This window comes from Spea bombifrons, chromosome 6, assembly GCF_027358695.1.
Source record: "Spea bombifrons isolate aSpeBom1 chromosome 6, aSpeBom1.2.pri, whole genome shotgun sequence".
NCBI lineage: Eukaryota > Metazoa > Chordata > Amphibia > Anura > Pelobatidae > Spea > Spea bombifrons.
The window spans coordinates 47,275,701-47,291,195 of record NC_071092.1 but is presented as its reverse complement, the minus strand read 5'-3'; the positions used below and the strand labels follow the sequence as shown (position 1 = coordinate 47,291,195).

The 15,495-nt window shown below is 41.4% G+C and overlaps 1 protein-coding gene across 3 annotated transcripts in view; it reads right to left on the bottom strand.

Annotated features, from left to right (window-relative positions):
• Positions 1-15,495, bottom strand: part of PDE4B (phosphodiesterase 4B) — a 131,527-nt gene that overhangs the window by 63,697 nt on the left and 52,335 nt on the right. The window contains exon 1 of one of the 3 annotated variants that reach the window (XM_053470021.1): positions 6,503-6,692. The exons of the other annotated variants lie outside the window; for them this stretch is intronic. Within the exon in view, the coding sequence (XP_053325996.1) occupies positions 6,503-6,549 (47 nt within the window). The 5' untranslated portion in view covers positions 6,550-6,692. Of the gene's footprint in view, positions 1-6,502; positions 6,693-15,495 lie in introns of those variants that run through there. 3 annotated transcript variants of the gene reach the window in all.

Sequence of the window (15,495 nt, the reverse complement as noted above, 5' to 3'; positions counted from 1 at the left end):
ATATCTGCAACACCTTCACCCCCCCCCAAAAAAAACTTTAATTAGTCCAAATCCCCGCAGAATATCTTCAAATTTAAAACAGAATAAACCCTCGGATGTCTCGGTGACAATTTAATAATCGCTTCTCGGTACAGTATTTCCAAAATAACCCCATCGCCCCCGGCGTCTCAAAGCTCAGCGGTATTTAATACGTTTAAAGGGATACCCCCCCCCCCCCAAAAAGAAGCTCTCATTTAGTAAACTGCTTATGCGGGGAGGAGGAAGCTGCAGCGCTCCGGCTCCCTCTGAAAGCCCAGGCTGTGAATCTGTCTCTTTCTTGGCTCGTTTTTCTGGATAGAAGACACGGTGGCCTGATTTAAAACCTCACGATGACGTCAATGGAGCTCCAAACCGAGACAGCAGCCCCGTCCCCGAGATACATCGGATAGAGCGTCTCCCCGGGTGACATCGGAGACAGAGACCATCAATCATCCTCTGCTGGCACAGAACCCGCAGCGCCTCGAACACTCGAATGCCACCAAAATTAGAGCTCCATCCGCAGATCTGCATGCGCAATCCAATGCAACTCATTTCTAACTCCAGATTCTAGCAGGGATCGGGGCAAATGATTCATTTCCTTACATTTGTAGACAATGTTTTTTAGGGGTCTGTAAATAATGACCTCTTTTGCCCCAAATAATACATTGAAATAATACGGAAACATTTAATCCGTGGGGTTAATTTCCCGGTTTATTGCCGAATAAAGCACAGATTGGGAATGCAGATATCGAGGGGTTAAGTCACATGACCCGTTATATGCTGAGGCTGCCGACAGGTTAATCACCAAAAAACTCTACATATCGTGCGTTTACACCTTTAAGGATATTTCATTGATGTCGGGGGTAATTAGCCCTGAGAAGTTTTTTGATACGAGTGGAATAATGAAATATACGCTTTCCAGACCTCGGCAGGCCCTTTCTGATGAGCAAAACAATTCTAAAAACTACATGAAACTCCAGTAATACGGCTGAAATCCATAAAATATGATGTAAACACCCATAAATTCTACTGTAAACATCATAGAAACACATATAACAGCAGATCGGCCCTATCCGGCCCCCTGTCTAGTCTGCCCGTTTCTCCTGCTGTAAAGACTCAAACCTTAATCAGTCGTTGGTCTCGTCTTAGATTCAGGAGCCGTATGTCTATCCCATGCATGTTTAATCCCCTCACTGCATTACCCTCTACCACTTCTGCTGGGAGGCTGTTCCACTTATCTACCACCCTCTCAGTAAAGTAAAACTTTCTTCCATTCCATCTCAGTCTCTGACCCTCTAGTTTTAGATTCCGGTCTCTTTTTGTAACGTTTCTTCTCCTTTGAGATAATCTTCCCTCCTGTTTGTTAAATCCCTTTATGTATTTAAATGTTTCTGTCCCATCCCCCCTCTCTGTTGAATTTGTGACGCTCCAGGTAATATGAAATTCACCGCTCAGTACGATACACTTTGTCCTGGCTTTGCGTGCTGGGAGTGGTCATCCAATAGCTCACTTTGTTTCAGATGTAGCCTTACTGACTCCCGTAAGTATTGTAATAGTTGCAGAAATACCGTATATATGTGTAACATTGTATTACGCGCGATCCACACCTCCTGCACAATGTGGATTAAGAACCCGCAGCACCGTATAGGATTTAGATCACGTGACGTGTCGGATCACAGGTTTCGGAGGATAATCTCTTCCATATAGAGGAGGATTCACATGACGTCCGTATTTTGTAAACACGGGCCGATGATAACCTAACACACAAAGCGCGGATTGATTAACATCTCCCCGACAGGCTGACATTCAGGATTGTATTAAGGTGATGCATCAACCCACAAGACAAACAAGAAACAAGTTCTCGAGCTGCTCTTCTACGTGGCCACAGCCGGGCCAAATCATACAGAATATCTGCAAACCCGACAGCGTGCAACAATGTGCACGAGAACAATAAACAAGATTGATGCAGCCTCTTCCTCCTCTGCTGGGAGGCGCTTCCACTTATCTACCACCCTCGCAGTAAAGAAAAACTTGCTTATATTCCATCTCAGCCTCTGACCCTCTAGTTTTAGGTTATGGCCTCTCGTTCTAACATTTCTCCTCTTTTGGAATTATATTGTTAAAATACTATTATTATTATTATTATTATTATTATTATTATTATAATATTTCACAAAACTGTAAATGTTTATATTCTGACAGAATGTGTCCTTTATGCTAATGAGCTGTATTCTTTCATATTAGGACTCACTAATGCATAAAATGATGTAATAATGGACAATAAATATCATAATTGTCTTCTTTACAATAACAACTTTTTTTATAAAGGTTTTTTTTTCTGGACACTTATGGTTTTTTTAATGCCAAACCCCAGAATTAACGTATCTCATGCTCCAAACATTAATCATTTCTTCACTTACTGGAATTACAATTACCAAAAAAGTGAATCCAATGTATCTTTGCGATAAAGAATGGAGCGATACAGAAAACATAAATCTGTAAGAAAATCGAAATAAATCTATTAAATAAATATATCCTGCAATGGTTTTTTTGGGGGAAATTCTTGAATAGCTGGATTCCACCTCTTTGCAAGAAATGTGCAAATTCTACTGAGAGACAAAAAGGTTAAAAAATACCCCAAGAAAATATCCTCCATCATCATGTACCCTCATTGGCTGCAATTTAATATTTTATATATATATATATATATATTAAATATATATTAGATATTATATATACTGTATATATATACACGGTATATATATATATATATATATATATATATATATATATATATATATATATATATATAAAAAAAATAATAATGAGATTGCAAGATCATGAGATATTTAATATATAAAAAATATAAATATACATATATAAGAACCCCTTAAATAGTGCAAAACATTATTTTTCTGCATGCTGCTGAGTAATTGTGTGATTAATCATCTGAGGTCAAAAGCAAAGTGACCTTAAAGGGTTAAGGAACATGGATATGATTTGAATGGATAGGAGATTCGAATCCCTGAATGGTTATTGTATCGGCGTATTATTCGTCCCTAATTGGATTTGACGGCCAATTGAATGTGAGAATCCTGATACAATTCACTGAAAAGAATAAAAAAATCAAATATAGGAATTGTTCCTTTTGAATGATTTCCGGCGCTAAAAGGGTAAAGAGCATTTTCCAAGCCTATAAACGCATTTTCCCACGAAAAATCGATTTAAAAAGGTCACTCGCAAAGGGCTCCTGATTTTTATAATGCCTTCATTTCAACGAGTCGATAATGATGCTGAATATAACAGTGGAGATAATTAGCGGGTCTACGGTGTAAGCGAGTATATATGAACAAATCGCACAAAAAAACATGTTTTTAAACATTTTTAAAACCGCAGGAGCCTCAGCAGTGCTTAAAGGGAAAGAACCAAAGGAAAAGAAAATATTTGTTCTACTTGAGAAAAACCTCAGCGCTGTATACAGTAATAACCCCCCAGTGCTGTATACAGTAATATAACCCCCCCAGCGCTGTATACAGTAATACCCCCCCCTGCGCTGTATACAGTAATAACCCCCCTGCGCTGTATACAGTAATAACCCCCCAGTGCTGTATACAGTAATATAACCCCCCCAGCGCTGTATACAATAATAACCCCCCAGCGCTGTATACAGTAATAACCCCCCAGCGCTGTATACAGTAATATAACCCCCCCAGTGCTGTATACAGTAATATAACCCCCATCGCTGTATACAGTAATATAACCCCAGCGCTGTATACAGTACCGCCGTTGCTGTCAGTCATGTGATATTTTGGGTGACTTTCGCGGCTCAAACACCACACTGAGCTGACGCTTTACGGAAATGCTAATGAAGTCCGTTCCTTAATAGACTTTCATTGGTCAGTGAGTCCGACAGAGTGATTTAGACTGAGTTGTTCTATTGTTCCCCACAGGCAGTATGATAAGGAGTCGGGGGGGGGTTAGTAGATCGGGGATCAGATAACAGAGCGAGAATCATACAAACGGCTGATATGCAGCTGCCTGAAAACTTTATATTATGGGGCAAAAACTACAACTGGGGTAAAAAAAACAGCAATATTTTTGAAAACGTATTTTTTATCTGTTACGAGGAGTAAAACATGGTGGAAGATCCCAATTACTTTCGTAAAGTTTTGATACATTTAATACAATGATGTTTTTACTGTCACATTAACTCCCTTGATAGCGAATATTTATTCGGAGGAGATCGAATCTGGGATATGCGCTGAATTTCATGTTTTCAAAAAATGAACAAGGTCTTGACTGTGGAGAAGTGAAATATCTCGAATTATTAAATGAGTGGTCGGGGAATTTAGTTTCCCAGCGATTTGCTAGGATTAGGATTCAGATCCGGTCAACATTTCTTTTTTAAATATTGTATTGATCTATGTGTGGCTAGCAAAGGGTTACGCGTGCAGTTATGAAATTTAACCCTTATTGAAAAGCCTTCAGAGGCTGAAATCAATCTCTTTCCCGGGAAGCTGAGCTGTTTCAGGAATTAGAATTTTTTTTATATATTTACATTTTATTTTTATTTTTTTACAGCGGAATGAGGGAAATCCTGGGGTTCCCTGCGAGGAGATCACCCTGTGCCCCTAAAGCCTCAAGGGCCCCTGGGGGTCCCCTGTGTAGATACCTACGTTACACCCTTGTTTCTAAATGAAAACGTCATTTTTTGGGGCAATGAGTTTCTGACAACCTGCTTGGGTAGGGTATTCACTAACCCCCAATGTATGGGGGTCTCCAAGAGGCTTCAAGAAAGGAATTAAAGGAGTTAAGCCGGGGTCAGAATGTTTGTGAATAGGATAATAATAAATATTATTCTGTAGGTCCCTTTGGGCAGCCTTGGCTCCTTAGGCTACTGTCTGAAACAACTCCCATCACCCTCAATTAACAAACTATAGACAGAACTTTCCATCATCATCATCAGTCAAACGGCTATTCCAGCAGTTCTGAGCTGAAACTCCCATCACTCACAGCCAGCAAGGCGCTTTTTTGGTCGGTTGTGGGAACAGCGGACGGCTGCAGAAAACCTGTTTCTTTGTTTAACAAAAATCAACACTCTGAAAGCCAAGTTGTTGTGTTTTTTTTTGGCCTAAAAACCTGTTTAGTGAGATAAGCCCTGCCCGCAGCGAGGACGCACTCTCCCCCTAATCTCGTTTACGGTCCGTCCGCGCGGGGCCGGGGGATTGAATCGTTTTAAGGACAGCCTGGGACACTGAGAATATGATAAGGGCAATGACATCATTTGTAGAAATACAACACAAGCTGGGCCTAATTGATAAAGAAATGGGTAAAAAATGAACATTCTGGCCCAGTGCAGACTTTAAAAAGCCCCAGCCCCAAAATACCCTATTAACTATTTCCAGACCAACTCCCTCTACAGGGCAACATTTCAACCCAATTCCTGATGCCCCAGACTGGGCAAACCGAACAGTCATCTATAAATTATAGAAAGATACTGTGATGTCATACTACATTCTACCATGTAATAATACTAATAATAATGTGATAATAACAATAATAATAATAATAATATCAATAATAATAATACCAATAATAATGTAATAATAATAATAATAATAATAATATCAATAATAATAATAATACTAATAATAATAATGTAATAATAACAATAATAATAATAATATCAATAATAATAATAATACTAATAATAATGTAATAATAACAATAATATTAATAATATCAATAATAATAATACTAATAATAATAATGTAATAATAACAATACTAATAATAATACTAATATCAATAATAATAATACTAATAATAATAATGTAATAATAACAATAATAATACTAATAACAACAATTAAAATATATTGAAGTGTAGATTTCATTTTAATTACCATATAAAAATAATCATTTGCAATGTACACTTATATATCATATTTTTAAGTAGCTTTGAGGAATTGGGTGATTGAGCCAATATATTAAGGGGGTTACATATTAATATATAATAAATAATAATAATAATACAATTAATTGTTACCACACCCCCAACAAAAATAATGGGGGGAATTTAAAGTTACCTATAGACATAATTATATATATATATATTTTTTTTTTAAATATATTTTTTTCCAGTAGATCCGGAATTATAATTTGTAATAATCTGATTCTGTTCCTTGTTTGAGAATCCAAAGGGGGTTCTTGGTCTCACACAGAAAACTACATTTCTATATAAAAAAAAACTTAAATTAAAAAAAAAAGTGATCCAGGTTACTGGGGGAGACCTGTAAACGAGGCTGGAACGTCACTCTGCGAAAAGATGGAAACCCCGTTTCCTGACGCACAGGAAATCCTTCATTTTGCATTAAATAATCTCACTTTATTTCACATTTATTTCGCTGATTAAAGTCTAATAATCGCGTTTCTATAGAATTTCTCAAATACACTTCAGTTTAGCAAAATGAACAAATCACCTACCATATCCACGAGTGCCGGCGGCCCGGATACTCTTTAACGCTCAACATGGCTGCGGCGGCGGCGCGTTTCACTCGTTCCGCTGGGTCAAACCTCAACCTCCATGGGGAGCTGATCCGCCTCCCAGCTTCTGCCTAACCTGCGCTTGGATTCTTTTAGCTTGAAACATTTACCATTGAAAGAGTCCATCGAATCCTTCCTCGCCCGGTACGCGGACGCCAATTGGAATTCCTCGCCTCGCCTACGTCTACCTTAACGGAGCGTTTTCTCTATCCGAGCGTGATCCGTCCGACGCAATCCGCCCCCCCCGACGATTACTGAGAAGAACTTCAAAGAGAATTTAGAGTTTAGCGCCTTTGTCTCTTTTTCCAGGTACAAGCCTTAAAAGTAAAGAATTGACGCATTTCGAGGTCATTTGCCAAAGTCCACATCCCCGAGATGAATCGAGCTAAGGTTCCATTTCTCCGCTTCGCGTCAGGTCGCTGCGGCGGCTCCTGTTTGACGAGTTCTACATTGTTTAACCTGTTGAATAAAAGTTGAGGAACACCTAACGCACGAGATCAAATTTCCTGAACGGCAAACCTATAGCGCGCCGGGGCCGAATGCCATCGTTCTGTGGTTATCGTCATAGCTTGAGTGCAACGGGCGAGAAAAAAAAAAAAAAAAGGAGAAACAGAAAAGTATCTGTCGAAATGTGATTAGCCGTTTCCAAAACGCCTTACGTATTAAGTGCTTCTGGATAAACCGGCTTAACTCTTTCCGTGCAAAGTCCGTAAAAGAGAAACGAAGAAACGATTGTTCTGCCTCCCGAGTATAATTGCGAGAAGGAGACACCGAGGCCTCTCTCCTCGCGGGGGTTCCAGCGGCTAATTGAAGGGTCTTTTGACAACTTAGCGGTTTATCCCCCCCCCCGGCGGCAATGGGAGAGAAAATGTGGGCGAAGAACGGGGAGCGCTGATTTGTTCTAAACTAAAAGGACTGCGCATTCCGTCGTGTTTCGGTGATATGTGGTTGTAGCCGGTACTATGAGACGGGACCACCTAGGGACCACCGGTGTTAATCGTGACCTTCTAGGCGTCACACTTGGCTGCCCTCTTGAGTTGCCATTTATCATGGTTTGAAAGGGACAACGCCGCCGATTTCATCCAAAGCATTGTCCTGTTTTGTTATCGTTGACGGTTTTTGGGGTATCAGAGAGGGGGCGACACGTCTGGTGGCAAAGCAAGCAATTCCCGGAACAAGGTGCGCAAAGCTGGGGTGCTCTGTGGACCACCCAATTAAGTGAATGAGCAAAGCCCCTGATGCGCAGGCATTGCATGGTTTTCTCTGCATCTTTGGAATTGATGGGCCTTTTGTAGTCAATGAAGGCTTGGGACAGGACGGTATTTCTCTATTCTAACCCCATTTTCTCTCTCGACTCCAGACTCCAGGACGTCATTTACAGAGAGGGTGGTAGATAAATGGAACCGCCTCCTAGCAGAGGTGGTAGAGGGTAATACAGTGAGAGGGGATTAAACATGCATGGGATAGACATACGGCTCCTGAATCTAAGACGAGACCAACGACTGATTAAGGTTTGAGTCTTTACAGCAGGAGAAACGGGAGACTAGACGGGGGGCCGAATGGGGCCAATCTTCCAGCAAATTCTATGTTTCTAGGAATGGGACCTCTTTACCAAAGAGCTTACAATCATCAAAAAAGGGAAATTAAGTTAATTATGAGACCTACAGCATTGAAGTATTGAAGTATTCGTGTCACCCAAAGCTCACGTCGATTAAAAACATAATTAATAAAAATGTAAAAAAAAAAACTACCGTAATAATACGCAGTTACCATCAGCGCTGGGCATCCCCATGGCACATATAGGGTTAACCATACAAAAAAAGATTATTTCTTCAATTTCACACAAAGGAATTCCGATTTGTTTGCGTTTTCTGTGCGCTTTCTGTAACAATGTGACATAATAACTGCTTTCCATCGCGGTGACACCGAAGATACGGCGTCTTAAGATGTTTCTGTTTACGTTTAGATAAATAGTCATTTAGTGAAATATAATCTCCGAAAGCGGAAAAGACACGGAATCCTAATCACGTCTCTCGCTGATACATCGTATCGCGGAGCCGCCGCGCGACCGGTCGCTAGAATGCGCGTGCGCTACAGCCAATGGGAACGGCCGCTTTCAAGAAACGTTAGTTGGTAGAACACTGGGATACGGATGCTCGTAGGTATACATGGTCCGGGGCCTGAGGGAACGCTCACCTCTCCACTTCAAAACATTGAGCATAATATCAATATCATTTTTATTATTGTGAAGTCATGGGGCAAAAATTAGGGACAAGCGTCAAGAAGGATGATGAAGAAGTGAAGAGGGCTGAATATGAAAAATACAATATTCTGCTGTTTACCTTTTAAAAAAACTAGGAAGTTTTGCCCCCATAATATAATGTTTTCAGGCAGTTGGATATTAACCATTTGTATGATTCTCGCTCTGTTATCTGACCCCTGATCTACTAACCCCCCCCCGACTCCTTATCATACTGCCTGTGGGGAACAATAGAATGGTCTTGATCACCCAGGCAGACTCTCTGACTAATGAAAGTCTATGGAGGAACGGACTTCATTAGCATCGCCATAAAGCATCAGCTCAGTGTGGTGTTTGAGCTGCGAAAGTCACCCAAAATATCACATGACTGACAGCAACGGCGGCTCCAGGTCTGCAGATAAAGGGCGTTTATTGGAACAAAATGAGATAAAACCAGACATTACTGTATACAGCGCTGGGGGGTTATATTACTGTATACAGCGCTGGGGGTTATATTACTGTATACAGCGCTGGGGGGTTAGATTACTGTATACAGTGCTGGGGGGTTATATTACTGTATACAGTGCTGGGGGGTTATATTACTGTATACAGTGCTGGGGGTTATATTACTGTATACAGTGCTGGGGGGTTATATTACTGTATACAGCGCTGGGGGTTATATTACTGTATACAGCGCTGGGGGGTTATATTACTGTATACAGTGCTGAGGGGGTTATATTACTGTATACAGTGCTGGGGGTTATATTACTGTATACAGCGCTGGGGGTTATATTACTGTATACGGCGCTGGGGGGTTATATTACTGTATACAGCGCTGGGGGGTTATATTACTGTATACAGCGCTGGGGGTTTTGGTAGCAGTATAAACTGCTTTGTGTGCCCACTATGTAGGAGGTGAGAGTCGGTTCTCACCCTATTGAGAGTGCGCCTTGACGTGGCGGGTGAGCTTAATTATGCTTTGGCCAATTCATATAACCAAAACCTCTCATTTATATTATGTTTATATATTTGTTGCCAACTTTATTAGGGTGAGAAGCGCAGACAGTATTTTGTTTTTTGTATACATTGTACAGCCAACACACTGTATTTGCAGCATGCTCACACCTGTTTGGTAGGCCTCATATTATACATTTGTATTATTTGAGCCTGAGACTAGCTTAGCGCACCGACATCTTTTCTTTTCCCTACAGCGCTGGGGGGTTATATTATTGTATACAGCGCTGGGGGGTTATATTACTGTATACAGTGCTGGGGGGGTTATATTACTGTATACAGCACTGGGGGGTTATATTACTGTATACAGCGCTGGGGGGTTATATTACTGTATACAGCGCTGGGGGTTATATTACTGTATACAGCACTGGGGGTTATATAACTGTATACAGCGCTGGGGGGGTTATATTACTGTATACAGTGCTGGGGGGGTTATATTACTGTATACAGCACTGGGGGTTATATTACTGTATACAGTGCTGGGGGGGTTATATTACTGTATACAGCGCTGGGGGTTATATTACTGTATACAGTGCTGGGGGTTATATTACTGTATACAGCGCTGGGGGTTATATTACTGTATACAGTGCTGGGGGTATATTACTGTATACAGTGCTGGGGGTTATATTGCTGTATACAGCGCTGGGGGTTATATTACTGTATACAGCGCTGGGGGGTTATATTACCGTATACAGCGCTGGGGGGTTATATTACTGTATACAGCGCTGGGGGGGTTATATTACTGTATACAGCACTGGGGGTTATATTACTGTATACAGCGCTGGGGGTTATATTACTGTATACAGCGCTGGGGGGTTATATTACTGTTTACAGCGCTGGGGGTTATATTACTGTATACAGCGCTGGGGGGTATATTACTGTATACAGCGTTGGGGGATGTTATATTACTGTATTCAGCGCTGGGGATTATATTACTGTATACAGCGCTGGGGGTTATATTACTGTATACAGCGCTGGGGGTTATATTACTGTATACAGCGCTGGGGGTTATTCATTTATACAGTACTGGGGTTAATAATTTCCTCGTCTTTCTCCCTTCTTGTAAAAGTTTTTTCTGTTATCCATGAAAACGGCGGAAGCAGCAGTCCTGATTTTTCGGCCGCGTCAGGTTCTCCCCCCGGCTCTCAGACTCTCCGTGCGACCGTTTGGCAGAAAATGTTTTTTTTATGATCGGTGTGAGGTTTCGGGATGTATTCGCTGAGGGGTGAATTGGCAGTCGGCGGATAATTTGCTTGCGATTTAGTGAAGGCGATTTGGCTGCCTGTATTTTGTCCGAATTCCCAGAGACCTGCGAAAGATTCACTAAACGGGATTACTGATTCTTTGACTGCTCAGCGGGGGCCGCGCAGCGCGAGATCAGGGGATGCCAAAAACAATTCTAATCCGACACAGGACAGCTTTGTGCTGTAAATACCGCCGGTTATTGGCCAAATCGCTGTGAAAAGATTGAAATGATTTTTGCCCAAAAATCCGATACAGAACGTCGGGGACTTTATTTGTCTTTCCCCTGGAGGTAGCGAGCGCTTCCCGCTCCCGAAAGGGGCTCTAAGTACCGGGGGCCACAGTGGGAAACTAAGCCCCCAATCTAATACTTCTGGGGCTGTAATCCCTAGAGGGGGACATTCAGCTCCTTCAGAAACCTGGCGGAAACCAATGGAGGATTGGATCTTCTAGGACCCCCCATAGAGGGGACCCCCTGAAGTCATCAAGGGTTCCCTTGTGATCAAAAAAAACTATTGCTGGGGGGGGGTTCATCCAAATATATTTAAAGCACTGAGGCTCGACATTAAAAGGGTGGATCATATGTTTTGGAGACCCCCAACGTCCAAAGTTTTTAAAGTACATTGGAACTTTGCACCTGGTGGGATTCCAGAGCCCCCCCCCATACTCCTGTGTCTGTATCTCCAGCTATTGGACTACAATTTGGGACCATGGGTCCTTTTTTTTGCCACGATCTGCCCCTGCTGTAGGCGGTTTGGTTTACATCGTCGGACTGGTTGATGTTCTTGACAAGAAAAAGCGTAACGTAAATCCCTTCTCACCCCACCCAGAAACATCCGACTCCCGAGTCCGGCTTCCAATGACGTTACGGAAAATGTAAATCACTATTTTCGGATCCTCGTTATCCGTCCGTCCTCCCAGCAGAGATCCCCAGTTGTTGATCTTGGGCTTCCATCAAATGAAGTTGTTCGTTGTCACCTGCGTTCCAGGCTCGGCTTTCTATGGGTTTGTATTCACTCCCTGACAGATATATAATATATATCCGTCTGCTTCTCCTCAAACCGCAAATTATTCGCTTAATATTGTTTTTTTTGGGGGGGGGGTTTACGTCACATCATCCTGGTCAGAGAACGCTCAGGAAATGTTGGAATTAACATGGAAATTGAGCCCTGCGCCCGGCAAACATCATCCCGAAAAGCAAACATCCTACTGCAAAAGCGCAGAGTTTAACCCTTAGAGGGGTTAACTCTTCAAACGTTAGCCTCCCACTTTTGGAGACCCAGCCGCACCCTTCGCTGGTTGCCTGACCGGTCTCCGTATCTCACATTCAGTGGAAAAACGTTCTTGGAATGTTCAACAATTGAAGAGGAACGGAGCGTGGAAATAGAATGTCAGTAAATTCCCCAAGAACACCTTATTACCCCACTCACGCTAGTCTGCCGGGGGGGGGGGGGTTAACAGGCAGAAGATACTGCCCTATGGACAAGACTTCACCGAGGGTGAGAAAGATCCTCCATAATCATTGCTTCATCCGTGTTGGAGATCATGCGTGTTGTAACCACAGCCCACATACTTAGTAATGAGCCACGGATAGATGCCTCACAGCGGCTGGGACATCATCTGCCCGTTTGGTCTCAGTCGTTGGTCTCGTCTTAGATTCAGGAGCCGTATGTCTATCCCATGCATGTTTAATACCCTCACTGTATTACCCTCTACCACTTCTACTGGGAGGCTGTTCCACGTATCTACCACTCCCTTAATTAAGTAAAACTTCCTTATTTTCCTTCAAAGTCTCTAGTTTTAGATTCTGTTAGCGAGCAGGACTTTCAACCCCCCCCCAAACTCTGCCTTCGACAAAACATTAGAAGCGTCTCAAGGCATCCGAATACATTCATGGGAAGGAAATGTTACTTTTCTCCTCTGAGCCAACCAGCAAATAAATAGTTACTCGGCGGTTCATTTTCCAACCCCTGTGAATAACCTGTTCTAAGCAGCGAGTGTTCCAGAGGTCCGGAGGCCAGCAATACATAATCAGTAAAAGAAAAAAAGAAAAAAAGAAAAAGAATGGAACAAAATAACCCTAAATTGCAAAAAAGTAGCATGAATATGCTGACAATCATCAAAAGTGTTTCTTGTTGAGAACAAAACTCTTTAAACAAACGCAGAGAAATAAAATTCTGAAATGTCGGACATGAAAAGAACATTAAATACGGCCAATGATAATTTAAGCCTAGCGGTATAATTTCCAGCGGATTCGGGAAAATGGATCCACGCAGAGGTAAAGCTGAGCTTCATGAAAGGTTTCCAAACGAACGTCGTGAAATACAATAAATTACGTAACTTTGCTGCAAAAATCTAAAAGAAGAAAAAAAAAAGCCCTAAAGAAACATTTTCATAATAAACGTGCCCGAGAATTAGTGATATTACTAAAAAAACGTACATTTCAAATATATTGTGTCCAGGGACTAAATAAACGGCAGTTTCCCTGGAAGCCGTAGTAATTTCATTCTTAGGTAGACGGGGGAAGTATTCAAAAGGGCAGTTTTCACTATATTTTACATTAATGATTTTAAATCACCCCAAAAATGTACTTTTTCATGTACCTGATTTACCATTCTCTGGGTAACAGAGACGTTTACGGGACTCGACGGACCTGAGGCGCTGGGAGCTCATGTTTTCAACTAAACGAGCAGTTTTAGCACCTAATAGACCAAGATGTGAAGTCAAACAAGGTTTCAAGGCCTCGGAGGTCCCTTCTTCAGGTGTAAGCATGCATGGATCAAATCTCGCTTGTTGAAATAAAAACAAATTGCTAGTATTGTTAAAAAAGGGATTGGGAGGATTTATTATTCACTAATACAGAGAGAAATATGCTTATTCTGTGTGTTTATTGTGATGCTAATGAATGCGCATTGGGGCGTTACTTACAGGGAGATATTCCACTGCAAAGTTTTAAAAGTGGTCTTATCGCCATAGAAACCAACGGAAATACCCCTGCTGGTTGGAGCATTCCGTTGTACTAGAATTCTTGTTACAAAGTAACTGTTTTTTGTTTACTGATACAGGATGTTTCTAAATAAACTTACAAAGACAGACAATCAGACGGATCGATAATAGACAGATACCTGCAGATAGATGTGATGGCAGATCGGCCCCATTCGGCCCCCGTCTAGTCGCCCGTTTCTCCTGCTGTAAAGACTCAAACCTTAATCAGTCGTTGGTCTCGTCTTAGATTCAGGAGCCGTATGTCTATCCCATGCATGTTTAATACCCTCGCTGTATTACCCTTTACCACTTCTGTCGGAAGACTGTCCCACTTACCTACTACCCTCTCAGAAAAGTAAAAATAAATAATATCAGAATAATCAGCATAATATGTTTATTATTTATCCTCGTCCAATATCCAATTGAGCCTTAATAAATATTGGTCTTTTGTTCAGCATTTTGTCTCGCATAAAAGAGTAGTGGAAGAAGTAGAGCCTTCAGCATGAAAATTGAATTGGTTGCTATGGTGATTGCACAACCTTGACCAATTATACCGTATAAACGTTATGCATATATAATTGATGAAAGTTGTGTAATCACCATGGCAACCAATTCAATTTTCCTGCTGAAGGCTCTCCTTCTCCCACTACATTGGGAAAAATATTCTAGTTAAAAAAGTGATCTTATTGCCGTAGCAACCAATGAACTGGGATATGTCAACTGGTTGCCACGGTGATAAGACTAGTTGCAGAAATTTGCAAGGTTCTCAAACATAACCCCCCATTGTTGGCAACGTGACGCGGGGAGGGAGAGATCTGTTTATGTAGACTTAGGGAGCGCTGACGTATCTTTGCGGCCGGAGTTTATATACAAATATATTTGTTTCGATAACAATGCGATGTTCTTGTCAAGCACTCGGTAAATATGGCTGACATTTGGTCTGCGAGACACAGAGGGCGTTCAGAGCTTTACTATTCTAAAACAAACAACATATAATGGCATTCGTGCAACATTGTGTCTGCGATTAACCCTGAAAATGTATATAAATAATAATCTGTATTGTATAAATAATAGCTAATCCTGCGACCCTGATTCTCATGTTAATTGCATATTTTATCCCCCCCCCATAACATGAAATGACCTCATCCTCCGCCAAAGGACTCTTACAGGATGAATAAACCCGGCGGAGGGGATCGTCTCTGACCGTCTACTTTAAAAGGAATTTTGGGTAATAAATTAAATACATAATTCATTTTTTTTAAAAATAAAATAAAAGCAGGTTTTTCTTTATATAAATGAAGAAAATTCATGACTAGTGGAGCTTTAACTACCCCCCCCCTGCATTTAAGAGACAATCCAGACACCAAATGCATACTAGATATGATGTGGCCCCCTTTCCAGGTGTATATGGGGGGATTCTGCATGTATTTGGGGCAATTTCTCCATTCCCCCC